Source organism: Manis javanica, chromosome 4 (assembly GCF_040802235.1).
Source record: "Manis javanica isolate MJ-LG chromosome 4, MJ_LKY, whole genome shotgun sequence".
Classification (NCBI taxonomy): Eukaryota; Metazoa; Chordata; class Mammalia; order Pholidota; family Manidae; genus Manis; species Manis javanica.
The window spans coordinates 26993655-27019897 of NC_133159.1; the positions used below are offsets into that span (position 1 = coordinate 26993655).

Here is a 26243-nt window from a genome sequence, read left to right on the forward strand (position 1 = left end):
AAAACCACTATACTCAAGACAAAATATAATGGACAAAAATACAGTGCAGCCCAAACTCTTCATAATTATACAAAAAATTATAGGCATTCTGCCTGAATACAAAATCTACCACAGTGCCCCAGGATTGAAATCCTGAAATTTCATGTTATATTACCATCAAACGAGACCCTAAGAAATTAAAAACTGGCAAAAATTTGTTTTCACCGGCTTTGCTTCATCTTGTTGACTTTTTCAGGGATAAAGATCAACTTAGTTTCTTTGATTAACAATTTCCTCCTAATACCTTAGACCAGCACTCATGAAGCACACAGACTTGTTGTTAAGGCAACACTCTATGTATAAACCTCCTTCCTATGGGTTGTTTTAAAAATAAAGATGCTGTCAGAATCAGACAAATATCTGACCTAAAATCAGCCATTCAGAAGACAAATAGGTACACAGATACAAATTTTTCTTCCCAGTGGTTTTTGTTTGCTTGATTCCTTCAATTATTTAACTGAATCTTGTGCTTTTAAGTCCCAAGCACAGTGGAATGTGGCTTGGGAAAAAGGAGCCTCATAAATTCCCATAAGCTGGGGCCTGTTGAGAAAAGGATCAAGAGCCCCAGGTCCTATGATTACAGGGACACTGACAGGATTGTTTTTTCTCTAACCAACTCCATTCAAAGCCATGCCTGCCTCTTTTCTTTCTGCTAAAAGGGAACACTTTGATCAAATGCTCTACTTTCCCATCCTATCTCCAAGGACAGATGCAAAGGGCCTCACCTGGGTGTGATGCTGAGGTGCTCTGCAAAGATGCCTGGGGGGTGGGGGTGGCATAACTGTAGGAGGGAGCCACTGGCTCAGGGGTGGCAATCTGGATTCGCCCAGGGCTTTTTACTTGCTGAGTGCTAGGTGTAGTACCAGGATCCTCAGATGTCTCAGGCTGGACTGACACATTCTTTGACCAACCAGGAATCTCTGCAGTCAGGACTGTGGTTAAGGGACTGGAAATTGTAACTGCCTTGTGGACCTAAAGAAATGCAAAAATTCATTTGAGTAGGCAAAAGTTATACAGCCAGTTTTTAGGTTGTCTCATGAAATAACTGCAAGTTAAATGTTTTTTTTTGAAAAAATGCAAACCTGTCAAAAATACTAAAGAAATGAATCTCTCACTACCTAAACTGATGTTAAAATTTGATAAAAGTCTTCCCTGTCTTGTTTTCTATGGGAAGTTTTGCTTAAAACAAAATAGTAATAATCACTCTATGATTACTCTTATCTTCTTTTCTCACTTACCATTTTATATTTGGTCTTTCTACAAATACTTTAATTAAGCACCTATTATGGAACAGGTCCTGTGGATTCAAAGTATAAGTAACACACAATCGCTGTGCTCAACAAATGCACAATCTAGTGGGGCACAGAGAACTAACGGTAAGCCCAAATGATAAGTACATCTATGAAGTTATGATGAACCAAAGATATACAATCTGAGGACACTTAACTCCTCTCTCTTAGGGAGGCATGTGAAGAAGGATGGTTTAATAAATAAAGGCTTTCTGGAAGAGGAAAGTCTGGGCTGATTTTTACTTTAATTTTTTTAGCATTTTAAAATTTATTACTGTGTTTTCACCATCAAAACTTTTTGTATAAGGCCAAAAGGCAGCCATTGGTTACTCTGACAACCTTAAAGCAGACTCCAGGAATGTCACCAACAGCATGACCTTTGTGACCAAATCTAGCAATCAGAACTTCATCATTTTCTCAATAAAATTCAAGCAACCATCACTGGATACAAAGGCTGTGAATTTTTTTTTGCCATTCTCAATCAGTTGGACCCTGACACACTACTGATGGCAGAATTTGGCTGTTTGGCTTCAATCCCCACTTTTTTCCATCATGCTTCCCTTTGCATGGGAAAGCACCTTCAAAAGGGCTGGTCTTCGGGGCTGCACCCAAATGTGCTTTCCCATACTGTTTATCACACCACTTCTGACCTAGTCAGTAGCTTTGGAGCTTCCTGACAGTACAAAGACTGCGACACTTGCTCATTCTGCCAGCGCCACAGGCCTGAGCAGAAGAGCTCTGAGCTGAGTAATGGAAGATGAGCTGGAAAGAGTTGAGGGCCAGACAGAAAAAGACATTATTTATGCTACTTTAAGAAGCCAGGTAATGGTGAATAAGTCAAAGGGTTGTCATTCAGTGGAGTGACATGGTCAGGTTTCTGTTTTAAATGGATCATATGGGTTGCTGTTTAGTATATGGGTTTGAAGAAATGAGACAAAGCCGGAATACCACATAAGAGGGTACTGCATTCACCCAAATGAGAAATAACAAGTGGCAACACAAGGGTGATGGTATGGACTTTTCTTAATCAACTTAACTAACGTGTAGTTTACATAAAATAAACTGCATGCATTTAAAGTGTATGGGTCAGTGAGTTTTGACAAGTGTATACAGCCACATAACCACAGTGAAGAGACAGAACATTTTTATCAGTCCCAGAAGTTGGTTTGTGCCCCTTTGCAGTAAATCCTTGCCTCACCCTCAGGCTCAGGTAAGTACTGATTTGTTTCTGTCACCATTAGGTAGTTTTTGGGCTTTCTTGTAATTCACACAAAAGGAATCATATATATATATATATATACACAACTTTTGTTACTTGCTGCTTTCATTCAACACATTTTAAAAGATTCATCCATGTTATTGTTTCTATAATTCATTCCTTTTTATTGAGTAGTACTCAATTATTGAGATATGCCAAAATTTATCCATTCTTCTACTGATGGAGGTTTGTTTTCAATTCTCAGCTCTCATAAAGCCGCTATAAATGTTTGAATACAAATGATTTTGTAAAAATGTTTTAATTTATCCTAGAAGTATTAATTGCTGTTTTTATGTAAGTGCATGTTTAACTTTAGTAAGAAACAGTGAACCAAAGAACAACTGATGTTCCCAGAGGGGAGGGAAGTGGGGCAATAGACGAAATAGGTGAAAAGGATTAAGAGATACAAAATTCCAGTTATAAAATAAGTTAAGTCACAGGGATGAAAAGCACAACATAGGAAATACAGACAGTAATATTGTAATAGCTTTGTATGATGATGGGTGGTGGCTACACTTGTTGGGGTGAGCATTTCATACTGTACATGCATATCATCTGCTCATCACTGTCCTGTATTCTTTAAACTGATGTGGTGTCATGTGTCACCTATAATTCAATTAAAAATGAAAAAAGAAGAGAAAGAACGAAAGAAAACATTAACTGTTCATTATCCAAAGTGGCTGTACAATTTTGCATTTCTGCCAGCAAAGTGTGAGAGTTCCAGTTGCTTCACAACTTCACCAATACGTGGTATTCCTGGTCTTTTTATTTTTGTCATTCTAATGGTATCTCACTGTGATTTAATTAGCATTTTTCTGATGACTAATGAAGTCGAACATCTTTTCACGTGCTAATTGGCCAGTCATGTTTTCTTTGGTGAAGTTTATTCAAATCTTTGCCCATTTTGTTTTTTACAACTTTATTAAGGTATAATTGACATTCAATAAGCCAAACAGATTTAAAGTGTACACTTTGATCAATTCTGACATACATGTGTACACCTACGAAACTATCACCACAATCATGATAATGAACATGAACCCTCACTGCAGAAGATTCCTTGTGCTCCTTTGCAAGCCCTTTTCCTCCCCATTCCCACCCCTAAGCAACCACTGTTCTGCTTCCTGTTACTTCACGTTAGTTTGAGTTTTCTAAAATTCTGTATATATGAAATCACAGTATACACTTTTTTTGTCTGGCCTTTTTCACTCAGCAAAATTTTGTTATTTATCCATGTCACTGTGTGTATCAAAAATTATTTCCTTATGATTGCTGAGAAGCAGTCTGTTGTATGAATATGTGATTTGTTTATTCATTCACCAATAGATGGATATTTGGGTTGATCCCAGTTTTTGGCTATTACAAATTGAGTTGATATAAATATTCCTCTACAAGTCTTTCTATGGACATACCCTTTCTTCTCTCTTGGGTAAATATCTACAAATAGAATGCCCGGTAATATGGAAGATGTACCTTTAACCTTTTAATAAAACTGCCAAAAATTTTTCTGAAGTTAATGTGCTATTATATAATCCCACCATCAGTGTGAGCATTCCAATTGTTCTACAACCTTGCCAGTATTTGGTGTGGGAAGTCTTTTTAATTTTAATTTTAATGTGTAGTGGCATCTTGTTCTGGTTTTAATTTGCATTTTCCTGATGATTAATGATTTTGAACATCTTTTCACATACTTATTGGACATCTGTATAACTTCTCTGGTGGACTATCTGTTCAGATTCTTTGCTTTATTTATTAGTATTCTGAGTTACAAGAGCTCTCTTTATATATTCTAGAAACAAGTCCTTTGTTAGGTATTTAATTTGCAAATATATTTTCATAGTCTAGCTTGCCTTTTCACTTTTCTTAATGGCATCTTTTATTTATTTTTTTATTGAAGTATAGTTAATATAAAATATTATATTGGTTTCAAGTATACAACATAGTGATTCAACAGTTATATACATTATTAAATCCTCAGCCCAACTAGTATACTTATTACCTGTCAATATAGGAAGATGTTGCAGAACCACTGACTATATTCTCCATGCTGTACTACTATCCCTGTCACCAGCTTATACAATGACTGAGAATTTTTGTGTCCCTTTAACTCCCTCACCCTCCCCACCCACCTACTGCCCCTCCCCCATGGTAACCACCAAGTCACTTCTCAGTGTCTATGAGTCTAATGCTGTCTTGTTCATTTTGTTTTGTTTTGTTTTTAGATTCTACATAAGCAAAATCATATGGTATTTGTCTTTCTTTACCTGGCTTATTTCACTTAGCATAATATCCTCTAGGTCCACCCATGTAGCAATGGCAGGACTTCTTTCTTTTTAATGGCTAAATAATATTCCATTGTGTATATGTACCACTTCTTCTTTATCCATTCATCTAATGATGGGACACTTTGGTTGCTTCCATACCTTGATTTCTGTAAATAATGTGGCAATAAACATAGGGGTGCATATACCTTTTCAAATAATAGATTTAGTTTTCTTCAGGTAAACTCCTAGAAGTAGAGTTACTGGTTCATATGGTTTTCTATTTTTAGTCTGTTGCGGAACTGTCATACAGCTTTCCACGGTGGCTGTAGCAACTGACATTCCCATCAGCAGTGTAGGTGGGTTCCCTTTTCTCCACATCCTCACTAACACCTGTTATTTCTTGTCTTTTGGATAGTGGCCATTCTAACTGGTATGAGGCGATATCTAACTGTGGTTTTGATTTGCATTTCCCTGATGATTAGCAATGTGGAGCATCTTTTCATATGCCTGTTGGCCATCTGTATTTCTTCTTTGCAAAGCTATCTATTTAGGTCCTCTGCCCATTTTTTAATTAGGTTGTATTTTTGGTGTTGAATTGCATGAGTTCTTAATTTTGTTTGTTAAACCCTTATTGGATAAATCACTTATGAATATACTCTCATAGTTGTCTTTTTGGTTTTTTGCTGTACAAAAGCTTTCAATTTGATGTAGCCCCACTTGTTTATTTTTGCTTTTGTTTCCCTTGCCTGGGGAGACATGTCCAGAAAAAACTGCTCATGCTTATATTCAAGAGGTTTTTGCCTGTGTTTTCTTCTTAAGAGTTTTATGGTTTCATGTCTTATATTTACTTCTTTAATCCACTTTGAGTTTACTTTTGTGTATGGAGTTAGACAATAATCCAGCTTCATTGTCTTGCATGTACCCAACATCATTTATTGAAGAGACCATCTTTCCTTATTTTATATTCATGGCTCCTTTATTATATACCTGACCATATATGCATGGGTTTATTTCCGGGCTCTCTATTCTGTTCCATTGATTTATGGGCCTATTCTTGTGCAAGTGCTATATTGTTTTGATTATTGTAGCTTTGTGGTGTAGCATGATGTGAGCATAATACCCCAAGCTTTGTTCTTCTTTCTGAGGATTGCTTTGGTCACTCAGGGTCTTTTGTGGTTCCATATTAATTTAAGGATTATTTGTTCTAGTTAATTGAAAAATGCCACTGGTGTTCTGACAGGGATTGCACTGAATCCGTAAACTGCTTTGGGTAGGATGGCCATTTTGACAATATTAATTTTTACCATCCATGAGCATAGTATAGATTTCCACTTACTTGTGTCTTCCTTAATTTCTCCCATGAGTGTCTTATAGTCTTTGGAGTTCACGTCTTTCACTTCCTCGGTTAGGTTTATTCCTAGGTATTTTATTCTCTTTTGATGCAATTGTAAATGAAAACTCCTTCTGCTAGTTCATTGTTAGTATACAGGAACACAACAGATTCCTGTGTATTAATTTTGTATCCTGAAACTTTGCTGAATCCAGTTATTAGTTCTAATAGTTTTCTGGTGGAGTCCTTAGGGTTTTCTGTATATAATAAACATGTCACCTGCAAATAGTGACAGGTTAACTTCTTCCTTATCAATTTTGATGCCTTTTATCTCTTCATTTTGTCTGACTGATGTGGCTAGGACCTCCAGTACTATGCTGAATAAAAGCGGTGAGAGTGGACTTCCTTGTCGTGTTCCTGATCTTACAGGAAAAGCTTTCAGTGTTTTGCCATTTGGTATGATGTTCACTGTGGGTTTGTCACATATGGCCTTTATTATGTTGAGGTATGGAATTACTGCTAGGTAGTACTTTTGCCATTTTACTGTTTCCTAGTTTTTGTAGTTCCTCTCTGTTCCTTCCTTCCTCTCTTATACTCTTGTTATTTGATGGTTTTCTTTAGTGTTATGCTTGAATTTCTTTTGTGTATCTATTATAGGCTTTAGGTTTGTGATTATCATAAGATTTATAGTTTCCTAATTATGTAACAGTCTATAGTAAGTTGATGGTTGTTTTATTTCAAATACAATCTAAAAGTACTACTTTTTAATTGTTCTTCCTCCTCTACACTTTACATATAAGATGTCATAATCTACATCTTTTGTGCATCCCTTCTGTGTATAGTTGATTTTACTACTTCTAACTTCATGTTTGCTTAGTAAATTGGTCTACTATCTTTACTGTAGGTTTACTTTCACTGATGTAAAATATTTAGGCTTAACAATATTTCTATTCACATAAGTCTTTTTAACATATCCTGTAAGGCTAGTTTAACGGTAGTGAACCTTTATTTATCTAGGACACTTTCAGTTTCTTCCTTGATTCAGAATGATAACCTTGCTGGGTAGAGGATTCTTGGTCATAGATTCTTCCCTTTCAATACATTAGATATTTCATGCCACTCCCTTATGGCTTGTATAGTTTCTGCTGAAATGTGCTGACAGATTTATGAAGTTTTCCTTATAGGTAACTAACTGCCTGACTCTCTCTTGCTGCTTTTAAGAATCTTTAATCTTTGCCATTTAAATTATTGTGTGTCGTGGTGTTGTCTTCCTGGGGTTCTTTTTGTTAGGGGCTCTCTGTGCTTCCAGGACCTCTGTGTCTATTTCCTTCCCCAGATTGGGGAAGTTTTCAGCTATTATTTATTCAAAGAGACCTTCTACTCCTTTGTCTCTCTCTTCTTCTGGGACCCCTGTTATGCAAATACTGTTTCATTTGGATGGTCACATGGTTCTCTTAACATCCTCTCATTTTTAAAGATTCTTTTTTCTGTTTCTCAGCTTGATTGTTTTCCTGTTCTCTAATTTCCATCTCACTGGTTGTCTCCTCTACTTCCAGCAGTTTATTATTCATTTCCTCCGTTGTATTTTTCATTTCAGTTACTGTATTCTTCAGTTCTGAGTGGCTCTTTTTCATATGTTCTAGCTCTTTGTTTAAGTTCTGGCTGATATCATCAATTCTGTTCCCCAGGTCAGAGAGCATGTTTATGACTGTTACTTTGAAATCTTTACCAAGAAGACTGGTAATCTCCATTTCACTTAGCCTTTTTTCTAGTGCTTTATCCCATTCTTTTGTTTGGAACATACGCCTCTGCCTCCTCATTGTATGGGTTTCTGTGTTTCTTCTGTTGTATTAGGTGGATCAGCTATGCCTCCTGGTCAAGAACGCAATGAGAAATGGTTTTATGAAGTAGGTATCCTGTAGTTCCCAGAAGCTCAAGACTCATTGCTCACCAGTGCCTGGTTTTCCTTTGCAGTGGAGATGCAGTTGCTGTTTGTGGGTTCTCCTTTCTGACTGTTTGGCAGCAGTAGCTGATCTCTTGTCACCATAGGCTGACAGCTCAACTGTGTACCCTTTTGTGTGCCAGGAGGTGCTTCTGTTGGGATTTGTTGCAGGCAAGGATGCCTTCTGCCAACAGGCAGCAAGGTTGGGTGGATTGGGCTGGGAGTGCAAGAAAGTGCCACCACAAGGCTGAGATGAGGGAGATAAGGGAGACGGAGCATTGGAGCTGGCTTCTTGTGCAAGGGGCCAGCTAGCTAGGCTGAGGGAGGGCTGAGGAAATGTCCAGCTACACTTTCTCCTCTATAGAGAGCTCCCTTCAACTTCTGCCCTTCTGGCACACTTCCTACTGCTGGTAAATCTTTCAACCTGCTGTTATGTTGGGTCTCAGTGGGACCAATGGAGCATACCTGTCCTCCACAAGCAACTGGAGCCCCAGCCTCCTAGTGTGCTCCAACTCTCCCCAGGGTCCACCCCACTAATCAACAAAACCCAATGCAACATGAACTTCTATTCCCATAGCATATCTCCAGAGCCAGGTGTGCAGGATTCCTAAGCATTTATCCCCTCCCTGATCTGTTCCTCTCCTTCCTGCTTATGGGTGGGATGGGGGAAGGGCTTGGGCCTCAATAGATAGTGGCTCTATCACTTTACCCTTCTCAATGTGGTCTTCTCTTCTTCACCAGGTGTAGACAGTCCATTCTGCAGTCTTCAGGTCATTTTCAGGGTTGGTTGTATTTGCTCTAGTGGCTTCCTTGGTGTGTACACAGGAGGTTTCCACCTTGCCTTCCTACTCTGCCATCTTTTCCCCAATCTCTTAACAACATCTTTTAAATAGCAAAAGCTTATAATTTTGATGAGCTCCAACTTATCAAATTTTCTTTTATGGTTCATGCTTTTAGTGACATTATTTAGTATACAAAATTACAAGGTCACAAAAATGTTCTGTTTTCTTTAGGTTTTATGGTTTTAACTCTGAAATTTAGGTCTGCTATCCATTTTGAGCTAATTTGTCTACATGGTGTGAGGTAAGGGTCAAGGGTCCTGTTTTTCCATATCACTAACTATTACTGTTCCAGCACCACTGTTGAAGAGATTATCCTTCCTCCACTGAATTGTCTTGGCACATTCAATGACCATATTTGTGTGAACATATTTCTAGGCTCTATTCTATTTTACTGTTACAGTCTAGCTTTACACTAATTCCACTGCTTTACTATAGCTTTATAATAAGTCTTATAGTCTAAATCCTCAAACCTTGTTGTTGATAATTCTAAGTCCCAATACATGAATATGGTTGTATTACTGGCCTAAGGCTGCCAAAACAAATTACCATGAACTTCATGACTCAAAACAACAGCAACAGAAGTACAAAATCAGGGCATTGGCAGGGCCACATCCCCTCTAAAGGCTTTTGGGAAGAATTCTTTTTTGCCTCTTCCAGCTTCCAGGGACTCTAAGCATTCCTTAGCTTGTGGCAATATAACTTGAATCTCTGACTCCATCTTCACATGTCCTTCCTCCTTGTGTCTCTGTTGGGTCCAAATCTCCTTCTTCTCCCTCTTGTAAAGATAACAGTCATTGGCAATGAGAAGTGACTGGTAATATCATGGGGTGGGTGGATGGGGAGAGTGAGGGGCATAAAGGGGCACAAAAATTCTCAATCATAATATAAGTTGGTCACAGGGCACTGTACAGCATGGATAATACAGTCAGTGATTCTGTAACATCTTCCTATGTTGACAGATAGTAGCTGCACTAGCGGTGGTGAGGTGTAGTATACTTGAAACCAATATAAAATTGTGTATCAATAATGCTTCAATTAAAAAAAAATCACTGATCACAGATCACCATAACAAATATAATGATGATGAGAAAATCTGAAATATTAAGAGAATTAACAAAATGTAACCTGGAGACATGAGGTGAACAAATGTTGAAAGTGTGCCAACAGACTTGCTTGAAGCAGGGTTGCCACAAACTGCCAATTTGTAAAAAAATACATTATTTGTGAAGCACAATAAAAAAAATTTTTTTTAAAGTATAACAGTCATTGGATTTAGGGCCCACCCTAAATACAGGATGATTTCATCTCAATATCTTTAATTACATCTACAAAGATCCCATCCTCAAATAAGTTCATACTGAGGTTCCTGGTGGACATGATTTTGAGGGTGGGGGACACTACTCAACCCATTACAATGGTATACCTCTCCATTTACTTAGTCATTTAATTTCTCTCAGCAACATTTAAAAATATTCCGTATATAACTCCTGCACATAGTTTGTTAAATGTATCCTTATTTAACACTTTTGATGCTATACTACATATTTTAAAACTTTAATTCCCAATTATTCATTGCTAACATATAAAGACAACTGATTTTTTTGGTATCATTAATGTACATGAGCAACATTATGGTTACTAGACTCCCCCCATTTTCAAGTCCCCACCACATACCCCATTACAGTCACTGTTCATCAGCGTAGTAAGATGCTATAGAATCATTAGTCTTCTCTGTGTTGTACTGCCTTCCCCGCACCCCATCCTGTATATTATGTGTACTAATCGTAATGTGCCTTTTCTCCCCCTTATCCCTCCCTTCCCACCCATCCTCCCCAGTCCCTTTCCCTTTGGTAATTGTAAGTCCATTCTTATGTTCTGTGAGTCTGCTGCTGTTTTGTTCCTTCATTTTTTTCTTTGTTCTTATACTCCACAGATGAGTGAAATCATTTGATACTTGTCTTTGTCAGCCTGGCTTATTTCACTGAGCATTAACACCTTCTAGCTCCATCCATGTTGTTGCAAATGGTAGGATTTGTTTTCTTTTTATGGCTGAATAATATTCCATTGTGTATATGTACCCCATCTCTTTTATCCATTCATCTACTGATGGACACTTAGGTTGCTTCCATTTCTTGGCTATTGTAAATAGTGCTGCAATAAACATAGGAGTGCATATATCTTTTTCAAACTGGGCTGCTGCATTCTTAGGGTAAATTCCTAGGAATGGGATTCCTGGGTCAAATGGTATTTCTATTTTTAGGTTTTTGAGGAACCTCCATAATGCTTTCCACAATAGTTGAACTAGTTTACATTTCCACCAGCAGTATAGGAGAGTTCCCCTTTCTCCACATCCTCACCAACATTTGTTGTTGCTTGTCTTTTGGATGGTGGCCATCCTAACTGATGTGAGGTGATATCTCATTGTGGTTTTAATTTGCATTTCTCTTATTAGTGGTGTGGAGCATCCTTTCATGTGTCTGTTGGCCACCTGAATTTCTTCTTTAGAGAACTGTCTATTCAGATCCTCTGCCCATTTTTTAATTGGATTATTTGCTTTTTTCTGTTGAGGTGCATGAGCTCTTTATATATTTTGGATGTCAACCCTTTATCAGATCTGTCATTTATGAATACATTCTCCCATACTGTAGGATACCTTTTCGTTCTATTGATGGTGTCCTTTGCTGTAAAGAAGCTTTTTGGCTTGATATAGTCCCACTTGTTCATTTTTGCTTTTTTTCCCCTTGCCCAGGGAGACATGTTCATGAAGAAGTTGCTCATGTTTATGTCCAAGAGATTTTTGCCTATGTTTTTTTCTAAGAGTTTTACAGTTTCATGACTTACATTCAGGTCTTTGATTCATTTCGAATTTACTTTTGTAAACACAATTGATTTTTGTATATATATTGGTCTTACACCATAAAACCTTGCTAAATTCACTTAATAATTCCAGTAGCCTTTATATACATTGTTTGGAATTTTGAAGGTACATGATTTTATCATATGTGAACAAGGCAGTTTTGATTGGTCATTTTCAGTATGTATTCCTTTAATTTCTTTTTCTTGCATTATCACATTGGCTAGGGCCTCCAGTACAATGTTGAATAAAAGTGGTTAGAACAACTATTTATTGTCATCTCATTTTCCTTTAAATCTTTGAACACAGATTCCTTTCATTTTGTTAAGCATATTTTAAAGAGCTGCATTGAAGTCTTTGTTAAATCTGACAACTGAGTGTGCTCAGAATTTATTTCTATTTATTATCTTTTTTCCCAAGGCCATCAGACTTTCTTGATTCCTTTTTTGTGTGTCCTATAACATATGGTTAAAAACTGGAAACTTTAGATAATATATTGTAGCAACTCTGGATTCTGTTTTATTTTTCTCATGGGCTGTTGATGCAGAAGTCACTCAAACACTTTGAGCCTACAAAGTGTTACCCTTTGACAATCCATCTGTGTGTTGCTTGGGAAATGCATTCAAAGTTGCAGCCAATTCTCAAGTCTCCCTTGATTTTTACTTTTTACCAGGCTCTTATAGGTCTCTTTCCCACCTTCAAATAGTTTCTCAGTCAGCCAGGGATATGTACAGAGCTTATACTAACCCTTTTATGGCTCTACTATTTTCAGGATCTTCCCAACAAGTTTCTGGCATGTTCACCACTCACCCCAACACATATTGCAACCTCAGGCTAGCAAAGCTATAGATTCTCTCCAGTCATTCCCAACAAAGTTTGCCATTTTTAGTTAGCAAAGCTGTTGAGTTTTCACCTTCTGCCCAAAATCATATCTACTCCTTGTAGCAGAAAGGGTCCTAGTTTTCATATCCAGCCACACACTGATAAAACTACATTTCTCATCACCTGAGCTACAGTGATGGAAATAGGAGAAAGCCCCAGGAAGAAGACTACAGACTCCTGCTGTATTTTCTTGAAGAACTACCAGGTTTTCGAGAATAAACTCTTTTCAATTTGCTTCTGCCTCTTATATTTCTAGTAGCCTGAAATATTTGACCGCTTTTTTCCAGTTTTATGCCTGTTTTTTATAATGAAAAAATGACCGATTCCTTCATGATTCCATAAGTAGAAGTTCTCTTGTTTCAGTCTCCCCATTTTTAAAATGACTTGCATTTCTCTTCTGAAATTCCTTAGGTGTTCACTCACCAAAATCATTTTTTAAAAATTTCTGTTAGTTCTCTGAACATACTTTGAAGTCTTTGACATTCCAACATCTGAGTCAATTTCTATTTACTGCTTCTCCCCATGCCCTGAATATGGGTCACTTTTTCATGTTCCTTTGCATGTCTAATAATTTTTATTTCAATACTGGACTTTCTATCTAATACGTGGAGTGACTCTGCATTCTATTGTGTTTTCCTTGGGATTACTTGGGGTATTTTTTTTTCTAATAGGCAAGTAACTTATCTGGACTTAAACTGTAGGCTTTGCTTCCCCTGCGATGTGTAGCAACTGATTTCTCTGTGTAATTCCTGTAGCTGCTTTTTAATCCTGGTCCCCTGCAGGTCTTCATGTGTAATATGGTGATTGACAAAGAATTTGGTCATAGATTACACTCAGATATGGGGTCTGTTCTTGCTGTGCTTTCTTTACCTCAGAAGATTATTCCCTAATTTTTTAGCCCTAGACTGTCTGTCCTCTGACACCTCAAGTCAGTAAGACTTCATATTTCTGCCATGGGCTACACATGGTTGGTGAATGCATTCAGTTAAACTCAAAGAGCTTACCTGGTGTAGGTTCTGTCTAGGTTCTGTCTTTGAAAAACAGAACTCTGCTTCTCTGATCTCTGCCTGCTTTTTCACCAGGCCCTCTGGAGTCTCCTTATGTAGCTGTAGTTTGGAGGTTCCTTTAGGGATTTTAGTACAATTTCTCATCAGGTTATGGATTTCACTCTCTTCTTTTGTTTACTTCCAAGGGCCCCTCCACTTAAGTTTCGAAGTAATTTTTTTATCCTAGACTCTCTTTCCCACCAGAATAAAGTAAAGCTGAGGTACTCCACTGCACCTTGCCTCTGCTGTGAAGGTTGGTGAATGCCCTCAGGCAGAAATTTGAAAAGCTCTAAACTCCCAATTCCTACCACTTTCAGTTGCAATTTTTTTTTAAGAGAAAACTCTCCTCTAGCTTCTATCTGCTTTTGGAATCTTTCCAGTTTCTTTAAATACATTTTTTACATACTTTATAATGATTATCTATGGGATGGCTCAGGAGACCACTTTACTGAAAATATCTCCTGTGGGATGGATTTTAAATTATTAAGGTTCTAATATTTGTGAAGCTGAAATGCATCTGGAGCTTCAGGAAAAGCATCTATGATGGCTCCCATGTTTCCAGATTGAGTGAGGGACTAACTATAGTGGTGTCAAAAACTAAGACTATAAAGAAGCAGCTTTAAGAAAATAACAGGCAAGTTATGTTTTAGACATACTGAATCTGAAATAACTCTGGGACATTCGAACAGAAGCCCGGACTTGGAATCAATTTTCCAAAGATAGTAGCTGAAGCCATACAAATAAATGAGCTTGCTCAAGAACAGCATGTAAGTAAAGTAAACAGAGGTTCAAAAACAGAATACTTGGGAATACCAATGTTTAAGAATCAGGAAAGTGTATTATAACAAGAGAGAAGGGACACTTGCAACCAGTATGAAATAACGCACAGATGTTTAATCAGGTTCAAGGCCTCAAAAGAATACAATGTGCTTGCAATTGTGAGGCTACTGGTGACCCTGGCAAGAGTACCTTGCACACCAAATTCCACAGGGCTGAAGATTAAATACAAGTGAATAAAGAAGAGAAAGCAAGTTTAGACTACCCTTGAAACTTTGGAAGAAAAGGAAAAGAGAGCAATGAAAGATTCAAGGGACAAGATCAAGGACATATTTGGAAAGAATGAGTTTAAACAATAAGCATTATGTTTTCAGACTGAAAAACAATGTAAGAGTTTAGGCTATTGCACAAACATTAGGAGAGTGTTTGGGCCAATCTGGGGAAGTGAGTATCAGAGAAGGCTTCCTAGAAGAAATAAAGCCCAGGGTGACTCTTGAAGAATAAGTAATAGGCAAGTAAATGTCAAAATGTTAAAAAAAAAATAAAAAAACATGATAGACTTCTGCTTCCAGTCAAGATGAAGTAATAGAGACCAGATTTACCCTCCCATCTGAAACAATCAAAAAAACAGATGAACAATCAAAATTTTAAAAATGTACATATATATAAAACAATGGCACTCAATACACTGGACATCAGTCAGGGAAATAAAACAATCCCTAAGAGATGAAAACCAGTAAGATGAGCCCTAAGATTGCTCCAGCTTACTGTCTGGAGAAAGTTCTAGGCCACAGCAGGGGAACAGGAAATCCAGGCAGAAATCAGCAGTCTCCCTGAGTTTAAGAGATGAGACTAGAAGTCTGGGAGAGGAGAGAGCTGCACAAAGACAGGACTATGAGGACCTGCAGAGTGCCGCAACCCCTCAAAGTATTCAACTAAGTACTGACCATCTCAGTGTCAGGGGAATGTGTGGAAATTACCCAAGGCCAGAGAAAGAAATATCTGAAAGGATTACAGGGAATGGCACCCAGAGTTCACATGGGCTAGGACTAAAGCTATTCCAAAATGCCAATTGGAAAACTTCATAGTTCACAGGGCATCAGTTACAGTACTAATGAAGATCTTGCCTCAGTAATGTTGAAAAATTAACCCCAGACTAAATATAGCTCCAGGCCTATATAACGATCTTTAGAACTCAAAAGGATCAAATTGTTTTAAAATAATTGAACCATATCCCAGAACAAAGCTCAAGAACACAATAGTGATAAAAAATATCCAACACCCAACAAGAAAAATTTAAAATATCTGGCACCCAATCAAAAATTGCCAGACATGCAAAAAAGCTGGGAAGTAAATCCTGTAATGAGGAAAAATATCAATTAAAATCACCCCAGAAATAACCCAATGACAGAACTGGTAGACAAAGATATTAAAATAATTACTATGACTATATTCCATAAGTTCAAGAAGCGATAGGAAACTGCATGTATTAAGCAGAGAGATGGAATTAAGAAAAAAAAATCAAGCTTCTGGCAATGAATATTACAATGTCTGAGATGAAAAATACACTATAGGGGTTTAATGGCAGAGTAAACAATGCAGAAAAAAGATTAGTAAACTTGAAGATATATCAATAGAAGCTATTCAAAAGGAAATGCAGAAGAACTGAAAAGAAATGTAGAACTGTAGAACAAAGTCAAATGACCAAATATGCTAATTGTAGAGTTCTCAAAGGAAGAGGGAGTAGAAACAAACTCTAAGCACAAGATATGTAAAGAAAACTACACCAAGAATAAATTAATTAAAATGCTTAAAACAGTGATAAAAAGAAAATCTTAAAAGCAGCCAGAGAAAAAAGACACATATATAGAGGAAAAAATATAAAAATTACATCAGATTTTTCCATGTAAACAACACACACTAGAAGACATTGCCACAATATCTTTAAAGTACTGAATGCAAAAACAAAACAAAAACCCTTCCAACTCAGATTTACTTTAAGAGTTAGAATATTTTTCAAAGATGAATGTGAAATAGAGATTTTTCAGCCAAACAAAAGTTGAAAGAATTCACCACCACAAACCTACAAGAGATAATACAGGAGTCCTTCAAGACTAAGAAAGATGGTACCAGATGGAAACCTGGATCTACACTAAGTAATAAAGGGCACTGGAAATAATAATTAATTGGGTATATATTTTTTATTTTTTAAATCTCTTTAAAAGGTAACTGCCTGATTAAAATAAAAACAATAACAATATATTGTGGGGTTTGTAATATATGTGGAAGTAAAATATGACAACAATAGCACAAAGGCCAGGAAGAAAAAAGGGAAGCATACTGTTGTAAGGTCCTTACACTAAACATGAACTAGTAAAATATCATTTGAAGGTAGTCCTTGATAAGCTAAAGATTTACAGGATAAACTAACAACCAGTAATGAAGAAATATAACTATGTATTAGTACTTCATTGATGCTATAAAAAATTATGACGTACTTAGCAGCTTAAATCACACAAATTTATTATCTTACAGTTCGTAAAATAGAAATCCAACACAGATCTCACTGGGCTAAAATCAAGGGGTTGGCAAAGCCATGTTCCTTTTTGGAAGCTTTTGGAGAGAATCCATTTCCTTTACTTTTTTAGTTCCTAGAGGCCACCTGCTTTCCCTGGCTCATGGTCTCCTTCCTCCATTTTAAAAGTAAACAATGTTAATCTCTCTGTGTCTTTCTTCCATAGTTATACCTTCCTCTTCTGCTTCTAAGGACCCTTGTGTCTAAATTGGGCCTCCCAACAAAATTCAGGGATAATCTCCCTACTTTTAGGTTAGCTGTTTAACAGTCTTTATTCCATCTGCAATCCAATTTCTCTTTGCCTTGTAACATATTCACTGGTGCCTGGGAGTAGTACATTGACATTGTTGTGGGGAGGGGCATTATTCTGCCTACCACAACCAATGTATCAACAAAAGGAGGTAAAAAATGGAATAAATAATACTCAATTCAAGCAGAAAATAAATATTAAGTTGGTAGATTTGAATCCAATCACATAATTACATTAAATGGTCTAAACATTCCAGTTAATCATCAGAGACTGTTAAACTAGGTAAAAAGCAATACCCAGTTATATGCAACCTACAAGAAATCCATGTGAAATATAAAGACACAAATAGGTTAAAGGTAAAAGGATGGAAAAAGATATATTATGCTAATACCAACCTATTTTTATAAAGAAAATAATTACCAGAGATAAAGAAGATAATGACTAAGGGGTCGATTTATCAAGAAGACATAACAATCCTAAACTTTAATGCATCTAATAATAGAACTTTAAAATACATAAAGTAAAAGCTGATCTAACAGTAACAAAAAACATATCTACAAATATAGTGTGATATTTCATCACCTCTCTAAATAACTAATACGTATTAATAGAAAATAAGTAAAGCTATAGAATATCTAAATAACACTAATCAATTTGGCCTAGTTAACATTTGTAGTACAGTCACCCAGTAATTGAAGAACACATTTTTTTCAAATGCACATAGATCATTTACCAGGACAGACTATAGTCTGAGCCATAAAACTGGTTCCAATAAATTTAAAAGGATTCAAATCATACAATGCTAATTTAATGCCAATGAGCCAGTGAACAATCAATAATACAGGAATATCTAGAAAATCCAACCCAAAAACATGGAAACTACATAATGTACTTCTAAATAACCCAGGGGTGAAAGGAGTACTCAAAAGGGAAATATAAGGTATTTTGAACTGAATGAAACAGTAAACACAAAATATCAAAATTTGTAGGGTGTGGTTAAATCAATATTTAAAGGGAAATTTATAGTACTAAAACGCCTATGTTAAGGAAGTCTCAAATCAATCACCTCAGATTATACCTTAAGAAACTAAAAAAAGAGCAAATGTATCCAAATTAAGCAGGTGAAATGAACAAATAAATATTAAATCAATAAAATAAAAAATAGAAAAGCGATAGAGAAAAATTAATAATACCAAAGATTGTCTCTGAGAAAATCTAGCCAGTGTGATCAGGAATGAGAGAGGGAAAAAGGAAGGGAGAGAGGAGAAGAGAACACAAGTTACCAATATCAGGAATGAGAGGGGTAACATCACTATAGGTTCTACAAATATTAAAAGGGCAATAAGGGAATACTGTGAACAACTTTATGCCAAAAAATTTGACTACTGGAATAAAATGAAAATTCCTTGAAAGACACCGTTTGCTAAAGCTCACTCAAGAGCTATTACAGATAACCTAAATAGCTATTTATCTATTATGTAAATTGGATAGTCACATTCCAAAAAAAACAAAACAAAACCCTTTCTTCCACAGCTCCTACCATGTATAAAAGGATTAGAGATCTAAATTTAAAACCTAAAACTATAAAACTTTTAGAAGAAACCTTAGGAGAAAAATCTTTCTTAGCTATAACACCCAAAGATGATCCATAAAACAGATATCATCAAAATTAGTATCTATTCTTCAAAAGAAATTGCTAAGAGAATGAAGACAAGCCACAGAAAAGAGAATACTTGCTAATCGCATATCTGACAAGTGACATATGCAGTATATATATGCAGGAAAACAAACCATTTTTTATGGGAAAAAATATGAATGAACACTTTGCCAAAAGTATACAGATGGCAAATAAGCACATGAAAAGTTGCTCAACATCACTCACTAGTCATTAGGGAAATGCAAACCAAAACACAATGAGAAACTATTACACAAAAACCTATTACAATGTCTAAAATTAAAAGATTCACCATACTAAAGGTTGGTGAGAACTTTTATACTTTATTAATGGAAATATAAAATGGTACTACTGTTTGGAAAACAGTTTGGCAGTTTCTTAAAATACTAAATATCCACCAACATGACCCTGCCATTCCCCGCCCAAGTATTTACCCAAGATAAATTAGAGCATTTACCCATAGAAAGACTTGTACACAAATGTTCCTAGCAGCTTTATCTGTAACCAAAATGGGAAAACAATCCAAATGTCCATCAACAGGTGAATGGATAAACAAATTTTGATATTTCCATACAACAGAATACTATTTAGAAATTAAAAGGAACATATGGACACATACTACAAGGATGAGTATCAAAACATGTAAGTGAAAGAAGCCAGACACAAAGGAGTATATATTACATGGTTCCATATACATGAAAAGTCCAGAAAAGATAAGTTTACAGATATAGCAGATTAGTGGATGCCTGGGGCTGGGAATGGGAATGTGAATGGCACAAGGAAATTTGGGGGCAAACAGGCACAAAGAAAGCTTTTGGGATAAAAGGAATGTTAAAACAGGATTGTGGTGATGATATACAACTCTACACATTTACTAAAATCACTTAAACGGAGTGAGTTTTATGATATGCAAGTTAAACCTCGATAAAGCTGTTAAAAAGGAGAGTACATAATGTATGATTCTGTTTAAAAATTCCAGAAAATCTCTAACAACCTAAAGCAGATCAGTACTTGCCTACGGACAAGGGAAGGAGTGGGAAGGACAGATTACAAAGTGACAGGATGCTTTTGGGGTAATGAATATATTATCTTTATTGTAGTGATGGTTTTATGGGTATATACATATGTCAAAACTTCTCAAATTTACACATTCAACATGTAGTTTGTATGTCAATTATACATCAATAAAGTTGTTTTTAAAGAAATATTGTGTCCATGGAAGAGTACATATTCAGTGTGGCTGGAGTGAAAAGTAGAAGGAACTAACAAAAGGGTCAGGCAATCAAAAATGTTTTTCTGAAGACAGCATAACATCAACCTTCCCCTTCCTTATTAGAGAGACTGCTTATGCTTTCTGTTGTTGTTGTTGTTATTTATCTACAATTACATGAAGATTATGTTTACTAGGGTCCCCCCTTCACCAAGCCCCCCCCACAAACCCCATTACAGTCACTGTCCATCAGCATAGTAAGATGTGATAGAATCACTAGTTGTCTTCTCTGTGTGCCACAGCCTTCCCCATGCCCCTCCCACATTATACATGCTAATGGTAACGCCCCCTTTCTTTTTCCCTGCCCTTATGACTCCCTTCCCTCCCATCCTCCCCAGTCCCTTTCCCTTTGGTAACTGTTAGTCCATTCTTGGGTTCTGTGTTTCTGCTGCTGTTTTGTTCCTTCAGTTTTTCTTTGTTCTTATACTCCACATATAAGTGAAATCATTTGGTATTTGTCTCTCTCCGCTTGGCTTATTTCACTGAGCATAATACCCTCTAGCTCCATCCGTGTTGTTGCAAATGGTAGGATTTGTTTTCTTTTTATGGCTGAATAATATTCCATTGTGTATATGTACATCTTCTTTATCCATTCATCTACTGATGGACACTTAGGTTGCTTCCATTTCTTAGCTATTGTAAAAAGTGCTGCGATAAACATACAGGTGCATCTGTCTTTTTCAAACTGGGCTGCTGCATTCTTAGGGTAAATTCCTAGAAGTGGAATTCCTGGGTCAAATGGTATTTCTATTTTTAGGTTTTTGAGGAACCTCCATACTGCTTTCCACAATGGTTGAACTAATTTACATTCCACCAGCAGTGTAGGAGGGTTCCCCTTTCTCCACAACCTTGCCAACATTTGTTTCTCTTTGTCTTTTGAAAGGTAGCCATCCTTACTGGTGTGAGGTGATATCTCACTGTGGTTTTAATTTGCATTTCTCTGATAACTAGCGATGTGGAGCATCTTTTCATGTGCCTGTTGGCCATCTGGATTTCTTCTTTAGAGAACTGTCTATTAAGCTCCTCTACCCATTTTTTAATTGGATTGTTTGCTTTTTGTTTGTTGAGGTGCATTAGCTCTTTATATATTTTGGATGTCAAGCCTTTATCGGCTCTGTCTTTTATGAATATATTCTCCCATATTGTAGGGTACTTTTTTGTTTTATTGATGGTGTCCTGTGCTGTACAGAAGCTTTTCAGCTTGATGTAGTCCCACTTGTTCATTTTTGCTTTTGTTTCCCTTGCCCAAGGAGATACGTTCATGAACAAGTCCCTCATGTTTATGCCTAAGAGATTTTTGCCTATATTTTTTTCTAGGAGTTTTATGGTTTCATGACTTACATTCAGGTCTTTGATCCATTTTGAATTTACTTTTGTGTATGGGGTTAGACAGTGATCCAGTTTCATTCTCTTACATGTAGCTGTCCAGTTCTGCCAACACCATCTGTTGAAGAGACTGTTATTTCCCCATTGTATGTCCATGGCTCCTTTATCATATATTAATTGACCATATATGTTTGGGTTAATGTCTGGAGTCTCTATTCTGTTCCACTGGTCTGTGGCTCTGTTCTTGTGCCAGTACCAAATTGTCTTGATTACTGTGGCTTTGTAGTAGAGCCTGAAGTTGGGGAGCGAGATCCACCCCACTTTATTCTTCCTTCTCAGGATTGCTTTAGCTATTCGGGATCTTTGGTGTTTACATATGAATTTTTAAACTATTTGTTCCAGTTCATTGAAGAATGCTGTTGGTAATTTGATAGGGATTGCATCAAATCTGTATATTGCTTTGGGCAGGATGGCCATTTTGACGATATTAATTCTTCCTAGCCAAGAGCATGGGATGAGTTTCCATCTGCTAGTGTCCTCTTTAATTTTTCTTAAGAGTGTCTTATAGTTTTCAGGGCATAGGTCTTTCACTTCCTTGGTTCAGTTTATTCCTAGGTATTTTATTCTTTTTGATGCAATTGTGAATGGAATTGTTTTCCGGATTTCTCTTTCTATTGGATCATTGTTAGTGTACAGGAAAACCACAGATTTCTGTGTGTTAATTTTGTATCCTGCAACTTTGCTGTATTCTGGCATCAGTTCTAATAGTTTTGGAGTGGAGACTTTAGGGTTTTTATGCACAATATCATGTCATCTGAAAATAGTGACACTTTACCTTCTTCTTTACTGATCTGGATTCCTTGTATTTCTTTGTTTTGTCTGATTGCCGTGGCTAGGACCTCCAGTACTATGTTAAATAACAGTGGGGAGAGTGGGCATCCCTGTCTTGTTCCCTATCTCAGAGGAAAAGCTTTCAGCTTCTCGCTGTTAAGTATGATGTTGGCTGTGGGTTTATCGTATATGGCCTTTATTATGTTGAGGTACTTGCCCTCTATACCCATTTTGCTGAGAGTTTTTATCATGAATGATGTTGAATTTTGTCGAATGTTTTTTCAGCATCTATGGAGATGATCATGTGGTTTTTACCCTTTTTGTTTATGTGGTGGATGATGTTGATGGATTTTCAAATGTTGCACCATCCTTGCATCCCTGGGATGAATCCCACTTGGTCATGGTGTATGATCCTTTTGAAGTATTTTTGAATTCGGTTTCCTAATATTTTGGTGAGTATTTTTGCATCTACGTTCATCAGGGACATTGGTCTGTAATTTTCTTTTTTGGCGGAGTCTTTGCATGGTTTTGGTATTCAGGTGATGTTGGCTTCATAGAATGAGTTTGGGAGTATTCCCTCCTCTTCTCTTTTTTGGAAAACTCTAAGGAGAATGGGCATTATATCTTCTCTGGATGTCTGATAAAATTCCGAGGTATATCCATCTGGCCTGGGGGTTTAGTTCCTGGGTAGTTTTAAAAATACCACATCAATTTCTTTGCTGATAATTGTTTTTTTTCGATTTTGTGTTTCTTCCTTGGTCAGTCTTGGAAGGTTGTATTTTTCTAGGAAGTTGTCCATTTCTTCTAGATTTTCATAGTATTCTCTAATAATTCTTCGTATTTCTATGTGGTCCAGCATGATTTTTCCTTTCTCGTTTCTGATTCTGCTGATGTGTGTTGATTCTCTTTTTCTCTTAATAAGTCTGGCTAGAGGCTTATCTATTTTGTTTGTTTTCTAAAAGAACCAGCTCTTGGTTTCATTCATTTTTCTATTGTTTTATTCTTCTCAATTTTATTTATTTCTTCTCTGATCTTTATTATGTCCCTTCTTCTGCTGATTTTAGGCCTCATTTGTTCTTCTTTTTCCAATTTCAATAATTGTGATGTTAAGACTATTCATTTGGGATTGTTCTTCCTTCTTTAAGTATGCCTGGATTGCTATATACTTTCCTCTTAAGACTGCTTTCACTGCATCCCACAGAAGTTGGGGCTTTGTGTTGTTGTTGTCATTTGTTTCCATATATTGCTGGATCTCTTTTTTAATTTGGTCGTTGATCCATTGATTATTTAGGAGCATGTTGTTAAGCCTCCATGTGTTTGTGAGCCTTTTTGCTTTCTTGGTACAATTTAGTTCTAGTTTTATACCTTTGTGGTCTGAGAAGTTGGTTGGTAGGATTTCCATGTTTTTGAATTAACTGAGGCTCTTTTTGTGGCCTAGTATGTGGTCTATTCTGGAGAATGTTCCACATGCACTTGAAAAGAATGTGTATCCTGTTGCTTTTGGATGTAGAGTTCTATAGATGTCTTTTAGGTCCATCTGTTCTAGTGTGTTGTTCAGTGCCTCTGTGTGCTTACTTATTTTCTGTCTGGTGGATCTGTCCTTTGGAGTGAATGGTGTGTTGAAGTCTCCTAAAGTGAATGCATTGCAGTCTGTTTCCTCCTTTAGTTCTGTTAGTATTTGTTTCACATATGCTGGTGCTCCTGTGTTGGGTACATATATATTTATAATGGTTATATCCTCTTGTTGGACTGACCCCTTTATCATTATGAAATGTCCTTCTCTATCTCTCGTTACTTTCTTTTTTTGAAGTCTATTTTGTCTGATACTAGTACTGCAACACCTGCTTTCTTCTCCCTGTTGTTTGCATGAAGTATCTTTTTCCATCCCTTGACTTTTCGTCTGGGTTTGAGGTGAGTCTCTTGTAAGCAGCATATAGATGGGTCTTGCTTTTTTATCCATTCTGTTACTCTGTGTCTTTTGATTGGTGCATTCAGTCCATTTACATTTAGGGTGACTATTGAAAGATATGTACTTATTGCCATTGCAGGCTTTAGATTCGTGGTTACCAAAGGTTCAAGGTTAGCTTCATTACTATCTTACTGCCTAACTTAACTCACTTATTGAGCTATTATAGACACTGTCTGGTGATTCTTTATTTCTCTCCCTTCTTATTCCTCATCCTCCATTCTTTATATGTTGGATGTTTTGTTGTGTGCTCTTTTGTGTTTCCTTTCACTGCTTTTGTGGGCAACTGATTTTATTTTTTGCCTTTAGTTAGTATTTGGTTGGTCTGCTTTCTTTGCTGTGATTTTATTTTCTCTGGTAACATCTATTTAGTCTTAGGAGTGCTCCCATCTAGAGCAGTCCCTCTAAAATACCCTGTAGGAGGTGGTTTGTGGGAGGCAAATTCCCTCAACTTTTGCTTGTCTGGGAATTGTTTAATTCCTCCTTCATATTTAAATGATAATTGTGCTGGATACAGTATTCTTGGTTCAAGGCCCTTCTCTTTCATTGCATTAAATATATCATGCCATTCTCTTCTGGCCTGTAAGGTTTCTGTTGAGAAGTCTGATGATAGCCTGATGGGTTTTCCTTTGTAGGTGACCTTTTTCCTCTCTCTAGCTGCCTTTAAAACTCTGTCCTTGTCCTTGATCTTTGCCATTTTAATTATTATGTGTCTTGGTGTTGTCCTCCTTAGGTCCCTTCTGTTGGGAGTTCTGTGTACTTCTGTGGTCTGAGTGATTATTTCCTCCCTCAGTTTGGGGAAGTTTTCAGCAATTATTTCTTCAAAGACACTTTCTATCCCTTTTTCTCTCTCTTCTTCTTCTCGTACCCCTATAATGCAGATTTTGTTCCTTTTGGATTGGTCACACAGTTCTCTTAATATTGTTTCATTCCTGGAGATCCTTTTATCTCTTTCTGCATCAGCTTCTCTGTGTTCCTGTTCTCTGATTTCTATTTCATTAATGGCCTCTTGCACCTCATCCAGTCTGCTCTTAAGTCCTTCCAAAGATTGTTTCATTTCTGTAGTCTCCTTCCTGACTTCATCCCTTAGCTCTTGCATATTACTCTGAAGATCCATTGGCATGGTTATGACCTTTATTTTGAATTATTTTTCAGGAATATTGGTGAGGTCTATCTCCTTCTCAGGGGTTGACTCTGTGATTTTGGTCTGGATCAAATTCTTCTGCCTTTTCATGGCGATATAGTTGTGGGGAGCTGGTGCATGTGTCGGCTGGGAGAACGTCCCTTCTTGCTAGTTGTGGCCTTCCTGTCCTGGGAGAACAGTGACCCCTAGCAGCTTGTGCTGGGCAGCTGCACACAGACGGGATCTCTGATACTTGCCCAGCCACTGTAGAAGAAGCTCTGCCCAGTTGCTAAGGGCGTGGCCACTGCCACTATGGCGGAGTCACGTCGGAGGGGGAATAGGCGGGAGGCTTTTTATCACCGTGAGGGCCCTCTGAGCTGCGCTGCCGCCCAGGGGTTTGGGGCGCCCAGAGTTCCCCGGGATTCCCAGTTACTGGGCTGATTGTGCCAGGGCGCTTCCGTCCAGCTGTGAGGCCCCTGTCCCTCTAAGATTTTCAAAGGCACTCGCCTTTCTTTTGTCCCAGGGGCGCCAGCTGCAGGGACCTGCTCACAGGTCTTACTGTCCTGTTTCCCTAGTATCCAGCACGCCATGCACTGTGTGTCTGCCCTCTTGGTGCAGATGACTAGGGCTGGGTGTTTAGCAGTCGTGGGCTCCCTCTCCCTCCCCGCTCTGATTCCTCTCCTTCCGCTGGGAGCTGGGGTGAG

At 37.3% G+C, this 26243-nt stretch overlaps 1 protein-coding gene and 1 pseudogene across 4 annotated transcripts in view; both read right to left on the reverse strand.

The window, feature by feature from the left end:
* The window catches only part of KIAA0319L (KIAA0319 like), a 107623-nt gene that overhangs the window by 35651 nt on the left and 45729 nt on the right, over positions 1-26243 (reverse strand). For all 4 annotated transcript variants that reach the window (XM_073233621.1, XM_073233623.1, XM_073233620.1 and 1 more), the window contains exon 4: positions 765-1011. In XM_073233621.1, coding sequence (XP_073089722.1) covers positions 765-1011 — 247 coding nt within the window. The remainder of the gene's footprint in view (positions 1-764; positions 1012-26243) is intronic.
* LOC140848867 (small ribosomal subunit protein uS12-like) lies at positions 1049-3653 on the reverse strand (annotated as a pseudogene).